The 24700-nt window shown below is 42.4% G+C and overlaps 1 protein-coding gene across 1 annotated transcript in view; it reads left to right on the forward strand.

Annotated features, from left to right (window-relative positions):
* The window catches only part of LOC136005990 (urea transporter 2-like), a 399495-nt gene that overhangs the window by 332425 nt on the left and 42370 nt on the right, over nucleotides 1-24700 (forward strand). The window contains 1 exon segment of the mRNA XM_065663882.1: nucleotides 23874-24065. Coding sequence (XP_065519954.1) covers nucleotides 23900-24065 — 166 coding nt within the window. The 5' untranslated portion in view covers nucleotides 23874-23899.

Below are 24700 nucleotides of genomic sequence, written 5' to 3' on the forward strand. Positions count from 1 at the left end.
ACTTCCAATTGTGGCTTTTATTCAAGGATCTGTAGGTACTTTAGAAACACTGAAATCCGTAAATGCTGCAGCCAGAAGGGACATTTCATCATTCAGCCCATGTAATACAGTCTGTAAATTTCATCCTGTAGCTGCTGCACTGAGCATAGTAGTAATATTGACTTCCAGTTTTGAGATAAAGACTTTAAGAGAAGAGGAATCCACTCCTTTTCCTGGTAGTTTACTCCAACAGGTAATTAGGCCTTCTGTTAAAAACATTACCAGCGATAAATAACACATGAGGTTTAAGCTAATATTGATAACAGGAGGATTTAAGTTGTATATCTGTGATTAAGACTGTCTGTGGGAGTCTTAACTGCAAACTTTTTGAGCAAAAATCATGATAATGTGCTTCTTTTTTTCTCCTTTATCATCTCTACCAAGTTCTGCTCCATCAAATCCACAGATTAAGATTTTGTGTAGAAATGCATGGTGGTGATATTTAAATATCTCTTCATCCTTTTTGGTTCAATCTTTCCCATTTCTGTTCTGTACATTTTCCGTCACTGAAGGCTTAATGCTTATTAAGTAGGTTCAGATCTTTTGAAGAAAGGTACCATTGCAAGCATCAAAGCAATTCAGAACTGGAAGTTGCTTTGCAAGAAAAATATCCAGAAATATGTCTATTTACTTAAAAATCCCAAATCCCTTTAGTTTGGAAATAAAGGCTTAAATTTCAGGACCACAGTGCCTGTTTGACACATTTGCTGGCCTCAGATATGCCAAAACAGAGACAATAAGCTGTCTGCTATTTCCCATTCAAAACAAGAAGGGCAAAGGAATGCCACAAGTCCCTAAAGTACTCTTTTTTTTTTTTTTTTTTATAAATAGAGTTTTGAACTTGAGATTGTTGCAACATCGTTGTTTGCATAAGGCTTAGATGTGAATTCTCTTAGGTTGTGATCAAATGAATTACCTTCTGGATCTGCTTGTGTATCTCCATTGACTGAAAGGAAATCTAGAGTCTCTCATTCAGATCTCTGTGTCTTTTTAGACATTTATTTTGGATAAGAATCTCATTATTTCTTCAACAGATTGAAATTAAGGCAATGTCTGAAGTGACTACAGTCTAATAACATAAGTAAAAAATTAAGATAGCAGATTGTCGTGGTTTAAACCCAACCACAAACCTCGTCCACTCACTCCCCCCCCTTCTTGCCCTCCCCCTGCTTCTGGAGGGACGGAGAGGAGAATCAAAAAGAATGCAACTCCCACGGGTTGAGATAAGAACAGCCCAGTAACTAAGGTATAACACAAATCACTACTGCTACCACCAATAATAATAGTGCTAAAGGAAATAACAAGAGGAAAGAATACAACACCTCAACACTAGCCGACCAATAACTCACCCCACTCCCCCCAGCCAAGCACCGACCGATACCTCCTCCAACCCTGCAGTCCCAACCCTTCCGGGTCACCCGAAGTTACATCCTGGGCATGACGTGCTGTGGTATGGAATACCTCTTCTGCTAGTTTGGGTCAGGTGTCCTGTCTCTGCTTCCTCCCGGCCTCCCCTCCTCCCTGGCAGAGCATGAGGCTCAGAAAGTCCTTGGCCAGACCAAACATTCGAGCAGCAACTGAAAACATCGGCGTTATCAGCACTGTTCCCAGGCCAAAAGATCAAAACACAGCACTGTACTAGCTCCTAAGAAGGAGAAAAATGACTGCTGCTGCTCAACCCAGGACACAGATTTAAGACATTTTTTTGTAGATTACAGGGTACAGGGTGCTGTATTACTGTAACATCTGCCACCAGGGTCCAGGAGTCAGCTAAATTACTTTACAGGTCTTTAAATGTTATTGATATTATGATTCATAATACAATACTCTGTGGTCTTTCAATTTCCTTTAAAGCACTGAATCATACATCTACAGATGCTAAAGGAACATTAATTAATTATGTTAACAGACATCTTGAGAGGATTAATGTGCAAAAATTAGATAACTAAGTGCATGCCATTTAGGCTTAAAGTGCAACTCCTGCTGTGTCATGTGAAAATGTTATGCAGAAAAGCACCTGTATTCTCCATAGTGCAACAAAATAATGGGGGGCTTATTAAGCTTTACTAATTTGTTATATAAAATGGTGTGTACAGGAAGCTTGTGTTGACTGCTGTCTGCATTTTGGCAAGGAAGGATGATCAAAAGGAGCAAACAAAAATAGTCTGGGAATATCTTATTGGCTATACAATGAGCAAGCTGAGGGAAAAGAAAATGTGGGATGCCCTTGGCTTTGTCCTAATCTCCCCTCTCTTACCCTCATTTATTGGTTACAGTCGTCAACACAGGGTGTACAACCCTTTTGACAAGGACTCATCAGCGGACACGTTCTTTGCAGGGCTAGGTTCGATGACAGTGACCAACATGCTTGTATTTAGGTCCCTGTCGTTCCAAAGCCTCCTGAGGTACGAGGGAACATGAACTAGACATAACATCAGGCTCCTCAGAGCACTCGTTACCACCTCTAACCAAGATGTCATATCCTGCATGCAGTGGAAGCACCCCCAAATTCCCCAAACATATGTGCTGTCTCAAAGCAGAGTTTCATGTGCACGGGTTTACAGATTGCTTCCAGAGATGCCATCAAGATGAAAACACAACCTATAGACCTTGGCAAGGTATCCAACATCATTGCTTCGTACTTATGCAACAAAACAGACAGAAAGCCCAGATAAAAGTATGGCATTACACACTTCAGTCTTCCACCTCTATAGCTGTTTCTGCGTAGTTTGGACTTGAACCAGAGTCTTTTTATGAACCAGGATCCCATTTACCTCTGAAAAGATGATCTCTTGTTTCTTTTTCCCTATATCTACTGTTAGCATTTTCAAAATAAAATTATCAAACCACTTTTCTTGGTTGAACACTTCATTCATTTCATATGAACCATTGGCCTGACAACAGACTGTCCTTCTTTTTGGTCCCTTATCTAGCTCTACATGGCCACACTAGTAACTGACTTTAACATACTTTGACTCAAACTCTTCAGAGAAGGAATGTCCCTTGTTTCTACATTCCTGCAGTGTATTCCAGTGCATCCCACTCCATGATCTACCATGATGCAAATAACGCAGCCTGGTGAAGCATGTATCATTAAGATTGGCACCAACAGCAAAGGGCTCCATAAATTCTCGCTTCCAATAACCACAGCTATTCATTATTTCAAATTCTGTTTAAGGGGCTTTTGGATCACAATCTCTATTCTCCTTCTACAACAACAATAGGACTGTTAAAAAGGAACACTGTACTCATTGCTTAAACATAATGAAATATTTTGTCCACCACACAAGGAGCTAGATCCTAAAGCCTTCCCTGTTTCCTCAGGCAAAACTCCAGCAAGACAATGCAAAATTACATTCAGTTCTTTACAGGCATCCTGCTTAATATGCACGGGCTGGGGGAGGGACGGTGCCAATATGGAGTAGCAGGAATGGGCATAGTTCAACAGTTACTTTCTAAAAATCATGTTTAGAAAATTTTAGAAAATTCAGGAAATGCTAGTTTGTTGAAATACAGTTCCCTGTTCATTTGCAAATCCCAGTGACATAAAGGGTGTGTGGAGGGGGAAATAATTTTAAATTAATTTGAACTTCTCTCTTGCTTGCAGTGTTCTATTTTTAGATACAGGATTTGTGTTAGATGTTCTACAACAAGCTTGATTATATTCTCTAGTGTTATTCACATTAGTCTTATTATTCGTATCATGTTCCTTATAGAATCCTTAATCCTAAATCCCACTGGACTAGTTGTGCATACTTAACCCAGAAAGATGGCTCTGCTCCAAAATAGTTTTGGATTGAAACTCAAAACAAAAGACAAGATTGATAAAGACAATGACACAAACACAACACAAGGTAATACTGGTCAGCTGAACAGGAAAGACCTCAACATACCAGAAGCCCGATCACTACCAAATTCTATGTTTTCACTGGTCAGACCACTGGCCTAATTTCATTATGTTCACTTATGTCTTCCAAGTAAATTAGTCTCACTACCACCCTATTTTTCCAGTGAGCCTGGAGAAGACTGTCAGATAAAATGAGAGAAAATCGAAAGATGTTAACATCAAATGTGACAAAGGTTTAGAACAGCCTTTCCATGGAAACACGCAGGGAGAAACCTGACTGGTTCTCACATGGACAAAAATGGGTTTGTGTATGGGGTTATAAAATGGGTTGCCTTGTGGCAACAAGGATGCAGACCTGATAACCCAGGACAGATATACATATATATATATATATATAGTGGGGATTTAAGTTTCAGGCCCAAAGGAAAAATACGTAGAGATATGTTTCAGGACACCAAGATGATATAAAGAAACTAACCATTATTAAAAACAGAATATCTACACACAAAGAAAATGTTTTCACAGAGAACAGAGGCCACATAGAGCCAAAAAGTTCTGGTTAATTTTATTAACAGTAATCACACCTTTATTGCAGATATGTGAGTTAAACTCCTATTTCTGCAAATAGACATGCTTTAATTGGTTCTTTGAAAGATTCACAATAAGCTATTATCTCCTTTTCCATATTTCAAGAGTAATTTAAGCTGTCCAGAGCTCTGTACTGTTGCAGCCAGGCTACTCCTGGCCCAGATATTTCTTGACATAATATCAGATGAAATTGCTCCTATGCTTAAAGAGAGCACTCCAGTTAAAATGGCATATGCTGAACATATCCTAGGCTTATTTTGATTTTACTTTCTGATCAGAAGTTACTCTTTTACATGTAATATTTGCACAGCTTACAAAGTACAGAAGGTTGGTGTTGCTTGATGTTCAGAATGGATCCTACTCTAGAACGAAGACCAAGACAGAGAGCACAGGGGTAGGATCACCACCCTTCTCTGACAGGCATCCTTTCAAGTAGAACTCAGACTTGAATGTCTCTTCAGCACAACCAGAGAAGTCACTTATTCCTGGTGACAAATCTCCTACCCCCAGAAGCATTTAGCAGATTACACAAATAAAATAACAAAATGGACATACCCGTCACCTCAGTCATCACTGGCATTTGTGAAACAACAAAGCAAAGTTGTAGCCCTAACTCAACTCTTGTGTGGAGAAAAAATCTGACGATCTTATTTTTGCCAGTGGTTCAAAGTGGTAGAAATCTCATTCTAATATTTAGTTGGGGAAGGAACTGCAGGTCTTCATGCACAAAGAGGAGCATCTGAATGTGGAGGGATTGATACAAAGGAACAGCCATCAGCTTTCCTATGTAGCTCACTCATTCCCATGTTCATTGTGGGCTGAGCTCAATGGGACATGTACCCTGTTCCTTTCTTGTCCCAGCCCAACCTGCTTTGGTTGTAGTAGATGTCCAGGATAGAGTTGACCCTGCACCACCATAAATCCTCAAGTTCATATTAGTTATCTGCCAGGTGCTGTGTTATGGCTCAGACAGAAATTTTGGGCTTTTACTACTCTGACTAGCTGAAGCCTACTTCAGCTAAACATTTACAGAACTTTCTCTGGTAATCAAAAAATTATAAATCCCTCCTTTAGTTTAGGTACAACAGGTACCAAATCAGAGTTGTTCATAAACACATTTTCCTCACTCTGTTTGTCACTCTAGGCAGCAAATCTTGTTATGATAGCAGCAATAATAAGTATCCATAGCTGTCTGACTGGCACAAAATTCCCCCAAAGCTGACAAGGGTGACTCTGTATGGACAGATGCCAGCTACAGCAGTGTTTGGTTTTTCACAGGCTTTTTCACAGGCTTTTTCATGGCACTCTTGTTGCTAGATGACTCTGGTTTGTCCTCTTGTTTTTGTCTTCTGATAACTTCAACTTGCCGGTTTCTGTAAGCAGATTCCCCTTGCTCTGTGACAGCATTCCCCACGCACAGCGTGCCTGGGAACATGCATCAGTTGAGGTCCACAGCAAAAACTGCTGGCTGAAATTCAGATAACCCTTGAACAGGCTGTATGTGATACAGTGACAAAGGCCCTCATCCAGAACCCACTGAAGTCAAGACAAAGAATGATTTACTTCAGTGGGGTTTGCATCTTGTTCATGAGGATCTGATTTCCAAGGCTGTTATCTGTTGCCTTTCATAAGCACTAATTTTACTGATGTGTTTTTCAAGACAGTTCAGCTATCACTTGGATAATTTCAAATCTGCTAAGTCATATGGATATGATGCATGCCATGGTCCACAAAAAAAATGAAAGGTCAGCTATTAATTGGCTTCAGTTTAAGCTTAGTGACTTCAAAAAGTCCCTCTCACAAAGTTTGATTTATGGATAGATATATTTGGACCTATGTATCTCAAAAACAAAATTCTCTGGTTTGCAGCCATTGATTTTATAAAAGAGATAATAAAAACATAATGAGTATAGAGATGCAAAAGTGGAAATAACACAGAAGGTAATAATCATTAAAATAAAAATCTAAACAAGTCTATAAACCAAACCCTTGAGACATTTGCTAGGTGTAATGCAACTTTTATACCTCAATACATAACTTTCAAAGAAAATTAATTTAATTTTTTGCTAACCTTACTCAAACCTGATCAAGTAACATAGCAAGAAAGACAATTATATGCACACACAGTAAGCTTTCATTTAGTTCAAGGGGTGATTCAAGTATTTTGTTAGCATATTAAAGACCTGAAACCCATTTAACCAACAAGAACACTGACATCTGAGAAACTCTGTTTTTTGCATGAGACTTCTTGGATACTTAAACCCACTGTGGGACACTTATTTGTGCTGGCCTGTCATCAGGTACTGCAGTCATGATTCAGACATAAGCTATAAATATTGCAGGAGGGACACGGCTTATGGTCAAGGTATGCTGCGAAACCAATAGCCAGTATCAGTAGACCTCTGTGTCCCAGTCTGAGCTGGCAGAAAGGAAAGGACTGACCCTCTCCATCCCACCCCAGGTAGGACCACCTACAGCAGAAGGTTTAGCTATGGGACCTCGTACCACAAGCTCAACCTTAAGCTTGATGTGACGCATCAGAGCTGAGTCCTCCTTGAGATGCGCAATAGGCATTATGCTCTCTGCATGATGCCAGATGGGAGGCACATCTTGGAATGTTGTGAAGAGGTGGCCAGGACAGAGGCAAAGGGTCAAGAAGCTCTTTAATCCCTCACCTCTCTCCCTGAGGTTCTGTCCCGAGTTCCCAGCAGTGTGATTGCTGCTTAACTGCAGAGGGAAGGACTGAGTCCTGGAGATACAAGTCCTCAGCAAGTTTGCCGATGACACCAAGCTGTCTGGTTCGGTTGATATGCTGGAGGGAATGAATGCCATCCAGAGGGACCTCAACACGCTTGTGAGGTGGGCTGATGCCAACCTTACGAAGTTTAACCATGACAAGTGCAAGGTCCTGCACCTGGGTCAGAGCAACCCCAGGCAGAGGTACAGCTTGGGCAGAGAAGAGATTCAGAGCGGCCCTGCAGAGAAGGACCTGGGGGTGTTGGTCAATGAGAAAACAAACATGAGCCAGCAGTGTGTGCTCACAGCCCAGAAAGCCAACCGTATCCTGGGCTGCATCAAAAGGAGCATGACCAGCAGGTCGAAGGAGGTGATCTTGCCCCTCTACTCTGCTCTTGTGAGACCTCACCTGGAGTATTGTGTGCAGTTCTGGTGTCCTTAACATAAGAAGGACATGGAACTGCTGGAATAAGTCCAGAGGAGGGCCACGAGGATGATCAGGGGACTGGAGCACCTCCAGTATGAAGACAGGCTGAGAAAGTTGGGGCTGTTCAGCCTGGAGAAGAGAAGGCTGCGTGGAGACCTCATAGCAGCCTTCCAGTATCTGAAGGGGGCCTATAGGGATGTTGGGGAGGGACTCTTCATTAGGGACTGTAGTGATAGGACAAGGGGTAACGGGTTAAAACTTAAACAGGGGAAGTTTAGATTGGATATAAGGAGGAAATTCTTTCCTGTTAGGGTGGTGAGGCACTGGAATCGGTTGCCCAGGGAGGTTGTGAGTGCTCCATCCCTGGCAGTGCTCAAGGCCATGCTGGACGAAGCCTTGGGTGGGATGGTTTAGTGTGAGGTGTCCCTGCCCATGGCAGGGGGGTTGGAACTAGATGATCTTGAGGTCCTCTCCAACCCTAACTATTCTATGATTCCATGATTCTATGATTCTATACTGAAGTAGGTCGGGTGAACTTGGGGTATTTGGTCATTATGTCTGCCCTGAAATGTATGGCTTCATTTTCCCTGTTGCGAAGCCTTCCTGCCTCCGGCTGCCATCAGCACACCTCAGACTGCACTCACACAGATTAGAAAATCACACCAACTGTTAAATGTGCAATTACAAGTATTTCCATCATTATAGGCATACATGTCAGCCTTAACTGATTTTGCTCTCAGGTTCCACACCTGTAAAAGAGAAAACAAGGCATTTCACCTTTCCAAGGCTAGGACAGGGCTATTTTTAGAGCCAGATGAGGTCTTAAGCAATGGCATAAACATGAGATGAAAGAAGTCATATGCTGCAGGGAAAGTTGCTCTCTACTAACAGATCCCTGAAGGTTTCATTGCCCTTGAGTTCAGTGATAAGGCTGAGATATCCATACTCATATATAAAGACTGCAATTCTACAAGCAGCTTTGCTGATTGCCAAAGGCAAGGTCTACAAACCAGTCATTATCATTATTCATATCAATTAGCTTTTAAGACTGATGAAAAGCCAAATGTTTCAGCTCAGTAGGTGGCCTGTCCCAGCAGCTGAGCCTCAGAGAACCATAGTGCAGTCATTCTATGTGTCCTCTGACATCACTGGGGCTTCAATAGGGACTTAATATCCTTGAGCCACACTAACCCTGGGGCTTTGGAGATAGATCCTGAGCTTCTACCACTCCTGTGGGTACCAGAGTCCTCAGGCACCCATATTTCTGCAGGAAAGCATGAACTTCAAGCAGGTCTGATAACATTCTTCCCTCATGTTCAGTCAACAAGCAAGGCTCTCTTCCATGTTTAGCTGAAAAGCCACGCAGGAAAAGTGTTCTCTGAACAGGTCTCATCCCAGAACAACATCAGGCAGCAGCCAGCTGCCAGCAGCACTGGAGCAGCTCGTCCAGCTGCCACTCTGCCTGTGCTGTGGGATAGGAGTCAGGGACCAGCCGCTGCCAGGTTGGATGAGTGTTCTGGCAGGCTCAATGCAGGCTACAGGATTCTCATTTGTCCTCCTCCTTGTGCACATCTCCAGCAAGTCAAAGGTGCCTCAAGTCATGACCTGGGTGTGTGTCTCAGTAAGCTCCAACATTAGCCAGGGTGCTTACAGGGCAGGAACAGCAGTTCCCAAGGTCCCCTTACTCCATCCCACGCATCTGGCTATAAATGATGGCCAGACTTCAAAACTAATTCCTTTTTCCAGATCCTCAGCTTCTTAAGCATTTACAATTTTAAATACTTATCTCTCCCATTACCTCAACCAACCTGTTGATAATGTCAATTGAGGAACATGTTGGCAGATTGGCTGCAAATGTTTCTTCTCCTTCCCTTACCATTCCAAAACATACGATTACATCATCCTAAACTCATATAGACTCCCAACTGTGTTTATTTCAGAGCTGCAAAGCTGTTTGAGTGTTCAAATTGATACAAGGAAATGGAAACAAATTGCTTCACAGCCTCCAAATTTGCTTCTGTGGCCCAAACCTCTTTCTTTGTGCCTCAGGCCTCAGCAATTCTCCACCAAATGGGTCTGAGCATAAGCCACGCGCATTAGTTCTCACACATCTCTTTTAAGGCTTTACACACTCAGATTTTATGTTTTCCTTCTTTTAATTTCCAAATTCCTAGTTTTCTTTAATTATTCACATACTTACTAAAGCACCTTGCCAATGTCTGTTTAAAATGAATGATGTCGTCTTATGGTCAGGTTGATAGTACTGAGTCAGGCCAGAAAGCTATCTTACAACTTTTTTCCCCTAGTAAAAGCTATAATGAGAACTATGTGAATAACTGATCTACTTTTTTGTTGTTGTTGTTTAATGCTTGAACTGAAAAACTAAGGAAAAAATAGTATTGGATGACTCTCAAACTATTTCATTTTTCACAAAGCAATGAAAACAAGCACAAAACCACAATAAATGTTATATTGCAGCATTTTTCTCCTTTGAAAAATTATCACTGAATTTAGCTAAAGTAGGCTTTAAAACATCCAGACTGTAACTATTTGATTTTCTCTCCCTGCATTTGATCATTTTTATTTTCTTCTGACAAAGTACTCTGCTAAATACAGCTGTTATTGCTAGATGTGGAGTGACCTGAAACTGCTTTTTTAGCAATAAAATGCATCTTTCTCTCAAAAATTATTCTTCTTCATCCAGAGAGAGATCTAACATTTTCCTCTCTTGTAGAACAAAACTAAGTGATATGTTAGTATTTCATAAGGCTTTTTTTTTTTCAAAATGCTCAAAAATCTCACCTAAAACCTTTCTGGTAGGTTCTGAGGTAGCTTCTGCTTTATCATCCCTAATGGCAAAAGGGGAAAGGACAGGAATTCACAGCACCCTGCCTAAAAAGCAGTATTTACTCATGAGGAGCCATGGGATTTTGCTTATACTGTGTCCATGGAAAATGTAAACCATGGTCCAGAGGTGACATATCTAATGTCAAGGGCAACATTATTTATAGCGTATTTTTTTAATTTACTGTCTCACTATAGCGTCTCTGCTCTTCTTAGAAACAGAAAATCCCAGAGCAGCCTTGTGGAAAGGTATTTTGGTCTGTAACAGGGCCTACTGGATGCATCTTGACCCCACATCTAATGCTCACTTTGTCTCCAGATGAGGCATTCAGACTAAGGTATTCAAAGCAACTGGAAGCAACCCTTGGCTCTTCTCTTTGCAGCTGGCGAACTTCAGCCAAACCACTGGCTTTCCAATTCAACTTTTCATAACCCTCCAAACTAATCCCAACCTTTGCACTGGACTCAGTACAATTGGCAAATTTATATCATATGCCTCCTTATGCATCCTTTATTCTCATAAACCCTATATTACTCAAGCACTGGCCGTGGAGAAGGCACTCAAGGCCACACAAGCCTAAGAAAGAGTATGACGTTTAAACAGGTTAATACTAGTTAGATATTTCCTGCACATAACTGGAAGCCTTCATTGAAACAAAACGTTTCATCTGAAGCATTACAGTAGAACCTAGTGCTAAACCTAACCTTGGCTATAGATAAGGCCTATTCCTCTGTGTGAAAATTTACAGTGAGTAAAACAAGCTGATGCAAACTACGTTTTCCTTCACCAACGTGCCAAAGTTCAGCTATAAGCTTGGATCTGCAAAGCATCTCTCAAAGCCTGTAAAAGTAACTTGAACAAAAATACAGTGAATGAGAAAGGCATAAAAGCACCAGAAAAAACTTGAGCTTAAGGTACTTGAATAAAGTGATATCAATATTCTCCATCACAGAACTTGCAAATTTAAAAATGTAGCTCTGTAGGCACCAGTTTCATAAGCTACTCTAGTCTAAGCTAACCTCTGCCAGCAGTATGTACTGAGCAAAGATTCAGAATAAGGCAACCAGATCAAGTGAGAGCAACACACAGCTTTCCTTCTCAGGGTTAATAAATTCAACCCTAACCATCATTCTACCATAATTCTTTTCATGTTCATAACCCCACCTTAACACTAGCTTCTTACATGGTCAAACTGCTCAGCAAAAACTTAGAATAAAGCAAATTGTGAACAAAGCTGGCCTGAATAAATTCTAAAATTCCAATATTTTTAAATGTATAAACCCCAAAACTTTAACAAACAAATTTAAATTTTAAATTCCAGATACCTGCCACTATTTACTTCCAAATCATTTCTGCACGTGCAACAAACCTTAAACCTCAGGCAATGCACACTGCTCAGCCTAAAGGTGACCCTCGGTCTGGCTCACCCAGCCAGCTGTGAGAGTGAACCTGGTATTATTCACATGCACAAATTCAAATCGGGGATACAGCACACAGAGACACCAATACCACATTTCCACCTCTTTCCAATTGAATAACTAAGTGTGAATTGCAAAAACTAGCTATGACTTTGGCTCTACTTCCCTATTTCGCAGACCCTAACTCTGCTCTGGTCCCTAACTCCTAACTCCCTCCTTCCCTTTCCCCTGGATGTGTCTAATACCGACCTAATCCTGGCTCCCCAGTCTTTATTCTTTGGAAGCCCAGCCTGAAGACATCTCCAGCCTTTGGCTGGGCTATTTACAACACTCACACTTGCAAATGAAACACAGAAGGTCTGACAAAATGCTCTTTGTTTTTTCCTCTCCCTTCTCTTTTCTCACAATCATCAATGTTTCAGCTAGAATATATTGTGGAACAGATCATAAAGTCATTTATCCCCTGTACCATGGGCACTATTCCTATTCCAAATGTTAGCTATGGATTAGGCCCCAGCTCCCACTAGAGCCAAAAGAAACTTGAAGAAATGCCCTTAACATGAAAAATAAATCAATAACCAACGCACTTTGTTGAATTTCATAAACCTTAACCTGACCCTATTTATAAACCCTATTCATTTATTCATTTGTTCATTTATATTCATTCAGTCTTCAGAAAACAAAAGACAGATTCTGGTGTTTATTGAAGTCCTCAACCAGGAGCATGTTAGGAACCAAGAGATAACATCACCTGCATCTGTGGGAAAGGCTGAACCTCAGACAACATTTGACAAAACTGAAGACAAGACTCAGCAGGAGCCAGAAATGTCCCCATTGCCCAACAAGCACACAGGGTACATGTACATCATGGTGCCCAGAACGGGTCACTTAGAAAATTTCAACTACTGAAGACCTTATATATGCCAGACCCTTAGGTATCCAAGTCAAGTCAGTGCAGGAAGTCACAAATAACCAAGACATTGGGATGAAATTCCGCAGTGGAAGTGACAGTTATAAGAAAGGAAACAAGTTCTTTCATGAAAAGCTCCCCTGGACCTGGCTTCAGTGTGTGCTAGAGCCCAGAACCCCCCGCCCCGTAAGAGTGAAGGGGGGGGATTCTCCATCTCTGCTGTGCTCTGGGGAGACTACCCCTGCAGTAAGGGTGCAGCTCTGGGGCAACAACATAAGAGGGAAGTGGAGGTGTTTGAGTAAGGCCAGAGGAAGCCACGGAGATGCTGCGAGGGCTGGAGCAGCTCTGCTCTGGAGCCAGGCTAAGAGAGCTGGGCTGGATCAGCCTGGAGAAGAGAAGGCTCCTTAAGCGGAGACCTTAGAGCAGCCGCCAGTGCCAAAAGCAGCTACAAGAAACCCGGAGATGGGTTTTGGACAAGGGCCTGTAGGGACAGGAAAAGGGGAATAGCTTTAATATGCCAGAGGGGAGACTGAGATGATCTCTTAGACAGAAGTTCTTCCGTGTGATGGTGGTGAGGCGCTGGCACAGGTTGCCCCAAGAAGCTGTGGCTGCCCCATTGCTGGAAGTGTTCAAGGCCAGGCTGGACGAGGCCTGAAGCAATCTGGTCTAGTGGAAGGTGTCCCTGACAATGGCATGGGGCTAGAAGTGTGTCAACTTTAGGGTCCCTTCCAACCCAAACCAGTCAGTGATTCTATGAAGCCCAATATGAACAGAGCCACCAGCAAGAGCAAGCTTGGTGGTTGGTCACCAAAGATCCAGGATGTCTGCTGAGCTGGAAAACACAGCTTCCAGCATGCACATGTCCTGGTGGTTCCCCTAAATGAATTCTGTCCACCCCAGTATACCAGGAGAATAAGAAATTCTACACTTGTACTTTAACCTTTCGATGTTAGGCGTGCAAGTTTATTTCAGAGCCTTTCAGGGAAGGCCCTCCTGTACCTTCTGACCAGCCCAGGGAACAATTTTCATGTTTTTTCTGCTAAAAGTGTGAAAATTGCCTTTGCCCCCTTCACATATTCCCAATTTAATAGCTTTGCCACAGCAGTCAAAGTTCCCGAACCATGCATCCCCACTTGTATTAGAATTAAGATTAAATTAATTTGTGCATGTCATCTGACCCACTTAGTCCTCAAATTTAATTTAAGAACTTTTTGAATTTCTAATAAATTATACCCGCTTACAATTAGAAACATTATTTAATCATGTTTCCAGTGCTTTCAACTTTATTAGATTCTTGTCACAACTCTGTGTATGATTTGAGCATCCTACTTGAACACAAGTATATTGGCCACCAAAATATGCCAAAGATATCTTGTGATGGCTGGAGTTATTTGATGTTTCTGTTCTATGATATTACAGTTCTTACAGCCTAGTAACAAAGCACCAGGGAGAAAAAATGTAGCCACAAAACAAAGAACTTCACAGACATGTGGAAATCTTAGGAGACAGCAATTTTTCTCCTGAAAATCTTCAGTGCTAATCAGCCTCTAGTGATCTAGTTTAAATTTTGCAACCACACTTTATCTGTCACTTGCTATTGCAGATATACAATACTGCATTTTTTTCTAAAGATTAAATAAAATTGAATGTTTTGAAAGATCATAATTTTATAATTATTAGCCATTTTAAATTTTTCTTCTTAGAGGTTTTTGTAATAAAGCAGGGCTGTTCTGCACACCATTTTGAAACCCTCCACAAAATAGCATTCCATTCTTTCACAAAGTTCTCAGGTTATAGCTAGGCAATATAAAGTAGAGGTAAGGTACAGATGCGTCACCAGTGAAGGGTGGTGCAGACCTGCCCTGGGATGCTCGCTGATTCAGTAGCATGCAGAAACCTCACTTGCTCCTGCAGCAAAGAAGTCCTACTTCCAAACAGCACCAGAAACAGCTTTTATGTAAAACAGCACAAAACAAGAGCACAAAACACAAGCACAAAATCCACTGAGTTTGATGGATATGACCCTTCCCTCACTTATATTAGTGTTACTCTAACTACAGAGGAATAAAACCTAAGATGAAAACCAGACTCCACCATGTAAACCCTGGGCTTGAGCTGATGCAAGAGAAGGAAGCCCAGGACATGGAGCTGTGCCAGGATCTGCCAGGAGTCTCAGCAGTTGCAAGGTTGTTATCTGCAGCTCTCCCTACTTTTCTTCCATCTTAGGGTCTGATGAAAAGGTCATTAACACCAGGGCAATCCCTCCATTGCACTTCCAATGGCATAAGGCCATTTCTCCAGTGCACAAATGTCATGTGGATACAAACCCCTTTATGCTTCGATGTGCCCTATTTTTTCACGTTACTCTAGTCGATAAGTCCCAGTGCTGTTAGCAGCTTGGGAAATTTAGCCTGTCGTCTGCAATCTTTGAAGTGCAAGCTTCAGACTCATGAAGAACAGAGAGCAGAAGTGATGCCTGCATTTGCAGGTGAGCAAAGCTGCAGACTTCAAAGATTTTGTGTTATTCTGTGAAGCTTCTTAAAGATTGTCACCTGAGTTTCTCAAAAGCTGGCTGAAAATACATCCATGCATCTAGATGAACATGTTTTTTTGATCTAAGTGATAAAAACAACTGTTTTTCTACATGTAAACTCCTCTTTCGTAAATGTTTATGAACTGTGGGAAATTATGTCTCTGCCAAAATTTAAAATAAAGTGATTCAATGGTTTTGCTGTACATTTACCATTCATTATGCTCACTAACATTGCAGAAATCCCAGTGGAGTTTTCAGGGAAGGTTCATGGTGTTGCAGTTACCAGGGAAACACATGATAAATCGTTGTTATCTAAAAAAGAAAATCCCCATTAACTTTGTATTAAAGAGCAAGTGATGTGAACTATATGGAGAAATGCCTTTACTGTTACCCTATTAAAAAGCTGTATGTTTTGTTTCAAGATTTAACCAAATACTGGCCCAGCTCTGACATTTTTATTCATTGTGAACAGCACCTACCACTTTACAGTCTGCAGTTTACCATGCACTGTTAAAAGCAGTCCAGTATTCAGCAGGGTCAGCCCAGGAACAGCAGACACCGTGTGATTGTTACTGCAATTAAAACATTTACAGGCAAAGCTCTGTTAAGCTAAGCTAGCAAAACCAGCAGTGTATTTCACACCAGAATGAAGGGGTTTTGCCAGCCAACCCATGGCTTTGCAGGGCATCCAATCCTGGAAGAGTTCACAGGCTGAGCAACCAAATAATTCTGTATAGTATAAGCAAGGTTTCTCAGTCTATGTCTACATTAGGTTTTTTACCTTTCAACTCAATTGTGTGCATGCAAGTATTGCAGACCACAGATTACTTTGGCCCTACAGATCAGTGGTGGAGCCATGGATGTTCCAAACCCTTGGTTCTCAAGAGACCAAGAACACCACATGGCATCACACAGAAAAGCTACAAAACTGCAAAAAAAAGGGTCAAAGCCCTCTTTGACCTCTTGCAGATCAGGTGGGCAGTTTAAGAAGTAATCATCACCTTCAATCATAATCTTTTAGAGGGAGTTGATAACCCTACTGTCTTTTGGTCAATCCCCAGCCTTTGAGACTGACCACAAGAGCTGCTCCAATCTTATTGTGCCATGAATAGGCTGCCTAAAAGCACCTTTAGCAGAAGCTAAACTAAATCTGGCTTCTTCCTCGCTAAAATGTCCTAAGGCACGTTTCCTTGGCTGTCCTCTCTTTCACACCCATCAGTTACGGTATCTCAGCCAGACAGAAGGTAGCTTCCAAAAAAGAACAGTAATTTCTGTAGCTGCTCCAACCTGATTCACATTTGACTTCCCATGTCTGTCACACTCAAGCCTTGTAAGAGTAAGTCCCTGAATCACTATAGTGAATAAAAAGGATTATTCTCATTTAAGAGGTCACCTCTGAATTGATGAGACATTTAGTAGCTGAAATTCCCCACTTTCCACTGTGAATTAACAAGAAAGTAGGGATATCATCCAGTATTATTCCCACCTCTTTATTCTCTATATTAAAGAAGGCTTTAGTTTCACTGGAGCCCATAGAATTATAGAATCAACTAGGTTGGTAAAGACCTTTATGATCATCAAGTCCATGTTAGGACATCTAAGCTTTGTACCACAGGAGAGGATCTTTAGAAATATTTCTGACAAAGACAGTATTATGGTCAGGGGAATGTAGGAATTATTTTTTCCCTTCTGATGAGACTACGCAATGACTGGTTCTGAAAGTGAAGGCATGCAACTCACCATCAATGTGAAGGAGAAAGATAGAGGGTCATGTCAAAGTGAAAGTCAGGAAGATGGTGATACTACAGGAAAGGAATGACTGTCAAGACCAGAAAGACAGATGTGCTAAAGGAGAAGTGACGTGATGAGTCAGATGAATGAATAAAAAAGTCACGTTTCAGAAGACATCATGCAGAAAGAACTTGCAAGATTTAGACACAGACTGGATATGAGTCTCTAGACTGAACTGAAAGAGCAATGATAACTGCAGGTGGGTAGGGGTGATAGCACGGAGAAACAGGAAAGAAGGTGGGAAAGGGAAAGTGCACCCAGGAACACTGCTGGCAGGGATGTTCCTTGGCATGTCCACATACCATCCATCTCCAGGTCAGACAGGATGGCCATCTGAAAATGTCTCACACCCTGCCATCCTTTCTCTTGCAAGAAAATGCTGGTCCTGCTGATGGCGACATCTCTAAGGCCATAACGCTCTGGGGCAGGGAGGGAAATTGGGTTCTTTCTGAAGGCAAGACACAGGCCTCCTTCTCTGCTCCCAGGTCACCTTGCTGGTTCCTTTGAACACCAATGTCCAGTGGACTGTAATGGAAATTCAGCACTACTTCAGCTAGATGTCTGACATAATGCAGCTTCACGATGTGGATTTAGCCATATATTAAATCAGTGTCACCAAGTTGTAAAACAATGAAACAGAAGTCACATTTTAGTCAGCTGGACTAAAAAGTTGACTTATTTTCTTTTTCCACTCCATATTTTTGCTTTTACTAGTCTATTTCTTAAACTCACTCCTAAAACAAGCAAACCTTTTTTTGTTTCCATTTGCAATGGAATTTTTAAAAAGAGAGTGAGAGTGACACAGACACACAAAGCCAAAAAGAAACAGAGAATCCAAGCTGAGAGGTATGTGTTATTGGACAAGTGTTTAATTTATGGAACTTGGCTGGCAGAACAAGAGTTTGAATTGTACTTCAATAAGTGGAGCTCTTAGAATAAACGTGGCTTGTAAAGTTCTTTTATAGTCTGCTTTGCTGAGCAGCCAGCACCTCATGGAAACCTTTGAAAAACATTCTGTTTAGAAGCAACAGTTTTTATATTTCATATTTTCTCTATTTGTTTTCCCCTCTGGTTTTATAACTGAAACCATATGCAGGAAAACAGGATTTTTTGTGTCTTAAAATATCTACCTGGTCTGACTACTTTTATTATTAAAAAAACAGATAGCATTTTGAAAATTCTTCATGTATTAGGCATTTGGTTCAAATATTAACGTGTCCTTGTTTGATACCCTAGTCAGATACAGCTTTCCCAGATGACCTTGGGATAGTCACTTAGCTGTGATTTATCACAGCTCTTCCTATATGTACGCGGTGCAGCTGTGTGCATCAGAGCTGTCTGTCTTTCCCATTATAGACAGCAAACACAACAGAATTTAGGACATGATTCATCTGTGTAGGATGGGAGGGGATGAATCATGCTCTAGATCTGTATATTGGCCAGCTTTTCACTGGAAGTCAAGGCAAGCTGCTCAGATACAGACACTCACAGTGGAGATACCCATGTTTAACCTCATAATCCCCATCTTAGCCTCTCTGTACTACTAAAGAGATGAGACAGATCCCTCTGGAAGAAATCCATCCCATCCTGAAGATGATGTCTGACATTCCAGGGTCAACTGCCCAGAGATCATACCTATGATCTATGTTGACCACAGAGCATGCCAAAACTATAAACCTTGTAGTGGCTACAAGGAGTCAAGATCAATCCTTCTCTACAAGCATCATTCAGGAGATCCATGGTAAGGAAGTCAAACCCTCCTTCTCCACAGTTACATACAAATGCGTATGTATCTGTGTACAGTCTGCATACAAGTGGTGTCAGCACAACTTCTACCCAAGACACCAGAACAATCCATTAAATAAACTGTGCATCCATTTAGTGGACTGGGAGAACTGCTGTAGCAGAGAGAAAAGCAGTAAAAACATGTTGCCTTAGAGCAAAACAAAGTATTGCATTACATACTACACAGACTGGGAAAGGAAGACACAGATACACTCCAAGACCACACTGTAAAATCCAAGTATTTAAATAAGGATGCAAGAGTCATATTTAGCCCCATAAGTTAAACTGTGCTGATTACTAACTGTTGTGTGGTAGTTGTGCTTGTACAGATACGACAGAGCTGCTCTGGAATGTGGCTTCACTTAATGTCTGTGATAGAAAACAAGTTTACTTGAGTATTTCTTTCCTTTTAGGAGGATCAATTTTATTTTTTTTTTAATTTATTTTTAAGGTCTGTATCTAAGGGTTTCATACCTATTTTCTGCAATTGTGCTGCATTTAACCTCAGAGACTGTTCTGAAATGCCCTGCTTTGTTTACTTGGTTTCAATGTCACAGGCTGATTCCTGGTAGAGGTTTGCTTGGTTAAGTCGTTACGACTCAGCCAAGCATTCTGTCACCATCCCAAAGTTTTGCCCTCTAGCTGTACACTGTATTTCTTTTCTGTTTCTTCATGGATTCTTATGAGAACAATGTGCTTTTACAAACTGTTTCTTCTCAAGGTCCTCGTGAGGCCACGTCCCTAGAAGGCAACCGTTTTCTGATCACTTCTATGCTTTCATACAGGAGGGAATAACTTATTGCCCAGGCTTGGCTTCAGAGCTTAGTCTTATCCTAGGATAAAGACACAAACAACAGCCCCGTAGAAAAGCTGGCTCTAGTATTATGCATCTCCTATCACCCTGCCCATGCACTATCCCACTGTTCACATCCCACTTGTGGGTTATTCTTTTTCACAAGGCCACCAGATCCCTGCAGGCTGCATGGGGTGCTAAGCTGTGAACATTTTCTCTAGCAGCACAAGCCAAAGAGAAACCCAGTGCTTACTCTGGGGGGCTTAAAAATACACAGCTCTGTTCTGTCAGTAGCCAGCACCTCAAAAGTGTGCAATAATAGCTCTCTGCTTGGGAGTGAGCAGGCACAGGTAGGTCTAGAGATGAGCCCTAACCACCAGGCATTACCATGCAGACTGATAAATGTTCTTAATGAGCAGGACAGCTCATTATAACACTGATGAATCAGTGTTTGCTGACAAAAGACCCTTTTCTCAAGGAATTCCCCATCAGCCCTAGGTGTGCTGTAAGTGATTCAGGCTCTCATTAGCCCTAATTAGATAATTGTTCAAATGATTTCTTTATTATTCATGGAGCCTGTACCACTGAGCACAAGTCTGTCAACTGATAGATGCTCTCTGCAAAGAAATGATGGTTTTCCAGGGTAATGCCCCTGCAGTGATCACTGTGCCCATCAGGATCTTTTTTAGCTGTTGGAGCCCCTCAGTCCTCTCTTCTGTAAAGCCGCAAGATTACCACTGTGGCAGTGTAGCTGATTTTGGCATCCTCATATCTCTTTTTTGCACTAGTTATTTCCAAAAAAAATTGGTAATTCTTCAGCCATTCTCCAGTCATGTCCCATGTTGCTTTCCCATCTGAGGAGGATGAGTGTACTCCCTTCAAGCAGAGATATAGTTCTCCTCCAATCCATAGGGAGAAAGTGAGCAGGAATCATAAGAAGAGACTGTAATCTTTTTCTTAGCCTCAGAGCTTTGATGCCCTTTTCAATGTAGGTTACAGGCCTGTTGCACATGGCTCAGTGATTTAAAAGCACCAGCCTGGGACTCCAGATCCCACTCCCATAAACTTCAAGGTTAAACTTGGCAGAATCTCTTAGGCTGGAATTCCTTTTGCCTGAAAATTGCTCTCCGGAAGGCTTTCTTTGCAGCCTGTGGAGAGAGAGAAACATCCTTTATTTCACATTTCAGGTTGATATGTCCAAAAAGTGACATGAATCCCTCACTGATGATACTAGCCTCCCTGTATTGACTGCAGAAGGGTTCTAACATGACTACTTTGCACTTAAACCCTAAGGGTTAAATTCTGTGAGCAAAGACAAGAATTTTACAGATATACAGGTCCCACATTTCTATTTCAGAAGGAATTGAGCAGTGCAGCCTTTTAAAAACAAGCTTTAGAAGCTTTGCAATGATGTTTCTTCTTTGTGAAAGCCAGCAGTAATTTCTCATGGTGAGGCTTAGAATGAGCATGATCTTTTCAAGCACTTGTGAAGACATAAAAACAGCCATTCTGTATTTGTTCTCCCTGCTGGTAGCAGCTGCACTCTGGTGGTAGCCACTGTGCACGGCAGAGGGGACATTACTTCTTTAGTGATGTGTCCTTGGGATGTGAGGATCCTAAGAAATTCGCCTGTCACCTTCATGGGGATTCAGCACAGCTATCTGAGCCCCACTCATAGAACCATAGAATAGTTACAGTTAGAAAGGACTTTAAGATCATTCAGTTCCAGCCCCAGCCTTGAACACTGCCAGGGATGGGGCAGCCACAGTTTATCTGGACAACCTGTGCCAGCACCTCAGCACCCTCACAGGGAAGAACTTCTTCCTTGTATCTAACCTGAACTTTCCCTGTTTCAGTTTGAGCCCATCACCCCTTGTCCTATCAATACAGTCCCTTGAAACTCTTTGGAGAAGTCTTCTGGAAGGGACAGGAGCAAACAAACAAAATGTGCATCATTAAGCAGCTATCTCTGATACTAGCTACCCTCACTAAATAAGCTGTGGAGGCAAAGCAACCTCTGTGCCAGCCGGGTGCTAGGCTAGCGTGCTCTGGAGTGTCTTCTTTGCTTGTGCTGTTGAAGTGTCCCTCCTAGAAAATACTGGGGTTTTGGAGCACCATGTCGAGCTGTCAATGGGAAGAAGAGGAACTTTCAGAGGATAGTTCGGAGCTAAGACTTCCATCTGAAGGTGCCCAGAGCTACACTGACTACCAGGAAGCCCAGAGCAGCAATACATCTTACACAGCTTACTGCTTATGGGATAGATCCATACACAATTTCCTGGTTTTCCAGCAGAAGCTGGCCTCTTCTTACTTCAGAGAAAATTCCCACTACCTGACCATTGAGAATTTCCCTGTCCTAGAGGACATGGGAGGAAAAAAGAGACTTCTGTCCAGTGTACCTACACCAGCCATAAGGAACTAGCCAAAAATGAGAGTCACTAAGGCTGCCTTGAACTGTAACCAGGGGTTGGACTCAGCTTCTAGCCAGAAACAGTTTACAGACAGCAAAAGAAGAGGCACAACACACGCACACACCCTTCTTTTTTTGTTCCTTGCTTGTTCCTGCACTGAGTGCAGCAACTTAGGAACCTCCTTGCTATGCCCCATGACACACTCATGAGCAAGGTTTTTGGGGTGCCTACTCCTTGCACAACCACACTGGCTGCTTTAGACCATGCACTACCTTCTATAACCCTCCTCCCGCGTAGGATTAAGCAAACTTGGGTTTAGCTTTTACAGTTCTACTTAACATCACTCTTCAGTGCATCCAGCCGCAGGCTGATGCTGGTACGCCAAGGTCATCTCAAAGACTCTTGCTGCGGTAGGGACAAGCTGCCGGCAGAGAGAGCCCAAGCACTAGGCAAGCACTGTGCAATGTATTTGCAGGGCTGCACTCAGCATTGTGCTGCCTGGGGTGAAAGGAAAACATCCTTTGCTGCTCAAGGACCTTGTTAGGGCTTTCACAGCCACGCGTATTTTTACCATCCGCCTGTCAGTGTTCTTTTCTGCAAAACAGCACTCCCATAATCCAGGCATCCCTTCCCACCCTGTCCTGCTGCTGTTTTAGGCTCTAACACCAAGAACCAGCCTCTTTGAGCTATCAAAAAGCAAGCTCCCACCATATTCCACCATAAGGTGGTGCCCATATTCCACGAAACACAGGACAAGCCCTTCACAACACACTATGCTTTTGGGCAACACCCAGAAATGCAGTCACACTTCCCCAAAATCCTTGGGGCAGAGCCACAGAACTGCTGATGCCAAACTCCCTCAGAGAGCAGGGTGTCATTATTGCAGATGTACCCGCAGTGTAGCCCACCAGCATGCAGTGTGGTGTGTTTTCTCTTAGGGGTTTATATCTTAATGGACATTTTATAGTGAGCAGAGCCCTGCAACTGTCATTGAGAGGTTAATAAACCAACACTTCTGCTGGATATTCACCTACTAACTAAAGAACATACAGCCCTAAGCCAAGGTGCTTATCTTTGTCTAAAGTCACATGAGAATGCTGATCCTATGTGAGTTTGCTATGAGACTGTCCATGAAGAGCAGATGTGGAATGATGAACATGGAAAAGCCAAAGATTTGCTGTGCTATATGAAGGCACCAGCTCAAAGCATCAAAGGGATACAGCTTCAGCCTCTCCTCTAGTATTTTCTTGTCTCCTGCTGTCTTCTACTGTACTGGCAATCTGCATTGCTTCCCTCCAGCTCTCTGCTAGTCCAACATCAGCAGGATCTCCCTTCAGTAGCTGTCAGCAACAGTTATCCTTGGCCAAGCAGCACTGGTAAGTATGCAGGTACCACTCAGTTACTTGCCAAATGTTACGTCTCCCATCCAATCAGCAGCTTGTCACAGCCTCCATCAGGAGCTGGAGTGAGGATGGGGGCTGCAGGGCACCTATGCCACATCCTTCTTAACCCTGCAGCTCTATGCCACAGCTCCATGGCAGCAATAGGTTATTGCTTGGTCCTCATCCTCAAGAAGACACACCACTGCCCTGGGCAGCAGTACATACAACCCTCAGCAGCAGTTCAGGCAGGTCCCTTCTCCATGAAAAAACATTTAAATAGCTTTGAAAACTATATCACTGTGGGGCTCTAAAATACAGCAGAGAGTTGCCAAAAGGTTTTTCTAACACATGGGCTTTGTGATTTACAGTCACCTCTTAACACCACCCGACAGAGATGGAGCTTGGTGAGATTGTTGTGGCAGAACATCCCAGTGAGAAACAGTTGTACACGGAGCAGAAGTCAAACACAAAGGACCTGCTGGGGAGAAGCGGAAATTGTCTCTACCAAGTTTTCGGGTATCTCACAGGAGAAATGAAAGAATGTGGAGAGTGGATGAAAAGTAAGTACAGGGATGTGACTGGGGCTCTCTGGCTAGGAAGATATAGCTGGTAACATACAGTTGCTGGAGCGCCAGATGAGGGGCCGCTTCACCCCCTTGAGGCAAAGGAGAGCCAGCATGGTCTGAGCTCACTGCAAACTTCTGGCCTTTTAACCCAAAGCATTTAATGGGAAGAGAATCTCACTACATCCTCTAAGCCATTACCATATCTGCATGCATAATTCAGCATAGGCAAAAGATGTCTCTTACACTTAATCAGTTCTGTGTCATTAGTATCATGTTCCTTATAGCAGTGCCTGGAATCACACACCAGGGCTGGGGATTTAGTCTTGTTTGTAAATGCTTTGGATTAGCAGATCTGTCCTTGTCCAAGTGTGGGCTGAAGATGGCGGTGTGCCTCTGGATTGTGTGGGCAAAGGCTCATATATTATCAGCCTTAGGGGAGCAATAAGCACCGTGGGTGTTACAATGCTATTAAAATACAACGCAAGTACTGATTCCAAAGGTTTACTGGCCAGACAGGAACAACACATGAGCAGATGGTCTGCGTAACCCAGGATTATTAGGAATGCTGGGCTTTGAGAGGCTACGTAAGCCTGTGGGTCCTCTGTCAAGGCTGGATTTGTTAGCAGTAC

The sequence above is a fragment of the Lathamus discolor genome, chromosome Z (assembly GCF_037157495.1).
Source record: "Lathamus discolor isolate bLatDis1 chromosome Z, bLatDis1.hap1, whole genome shotgun sequence".
Classification (NCBI taxonomy): Eukaryota; Metazoa; Chordata; class Aves; order Psittaciformes; family Psittacidae; genus Lathamus; species Lathamus discolor.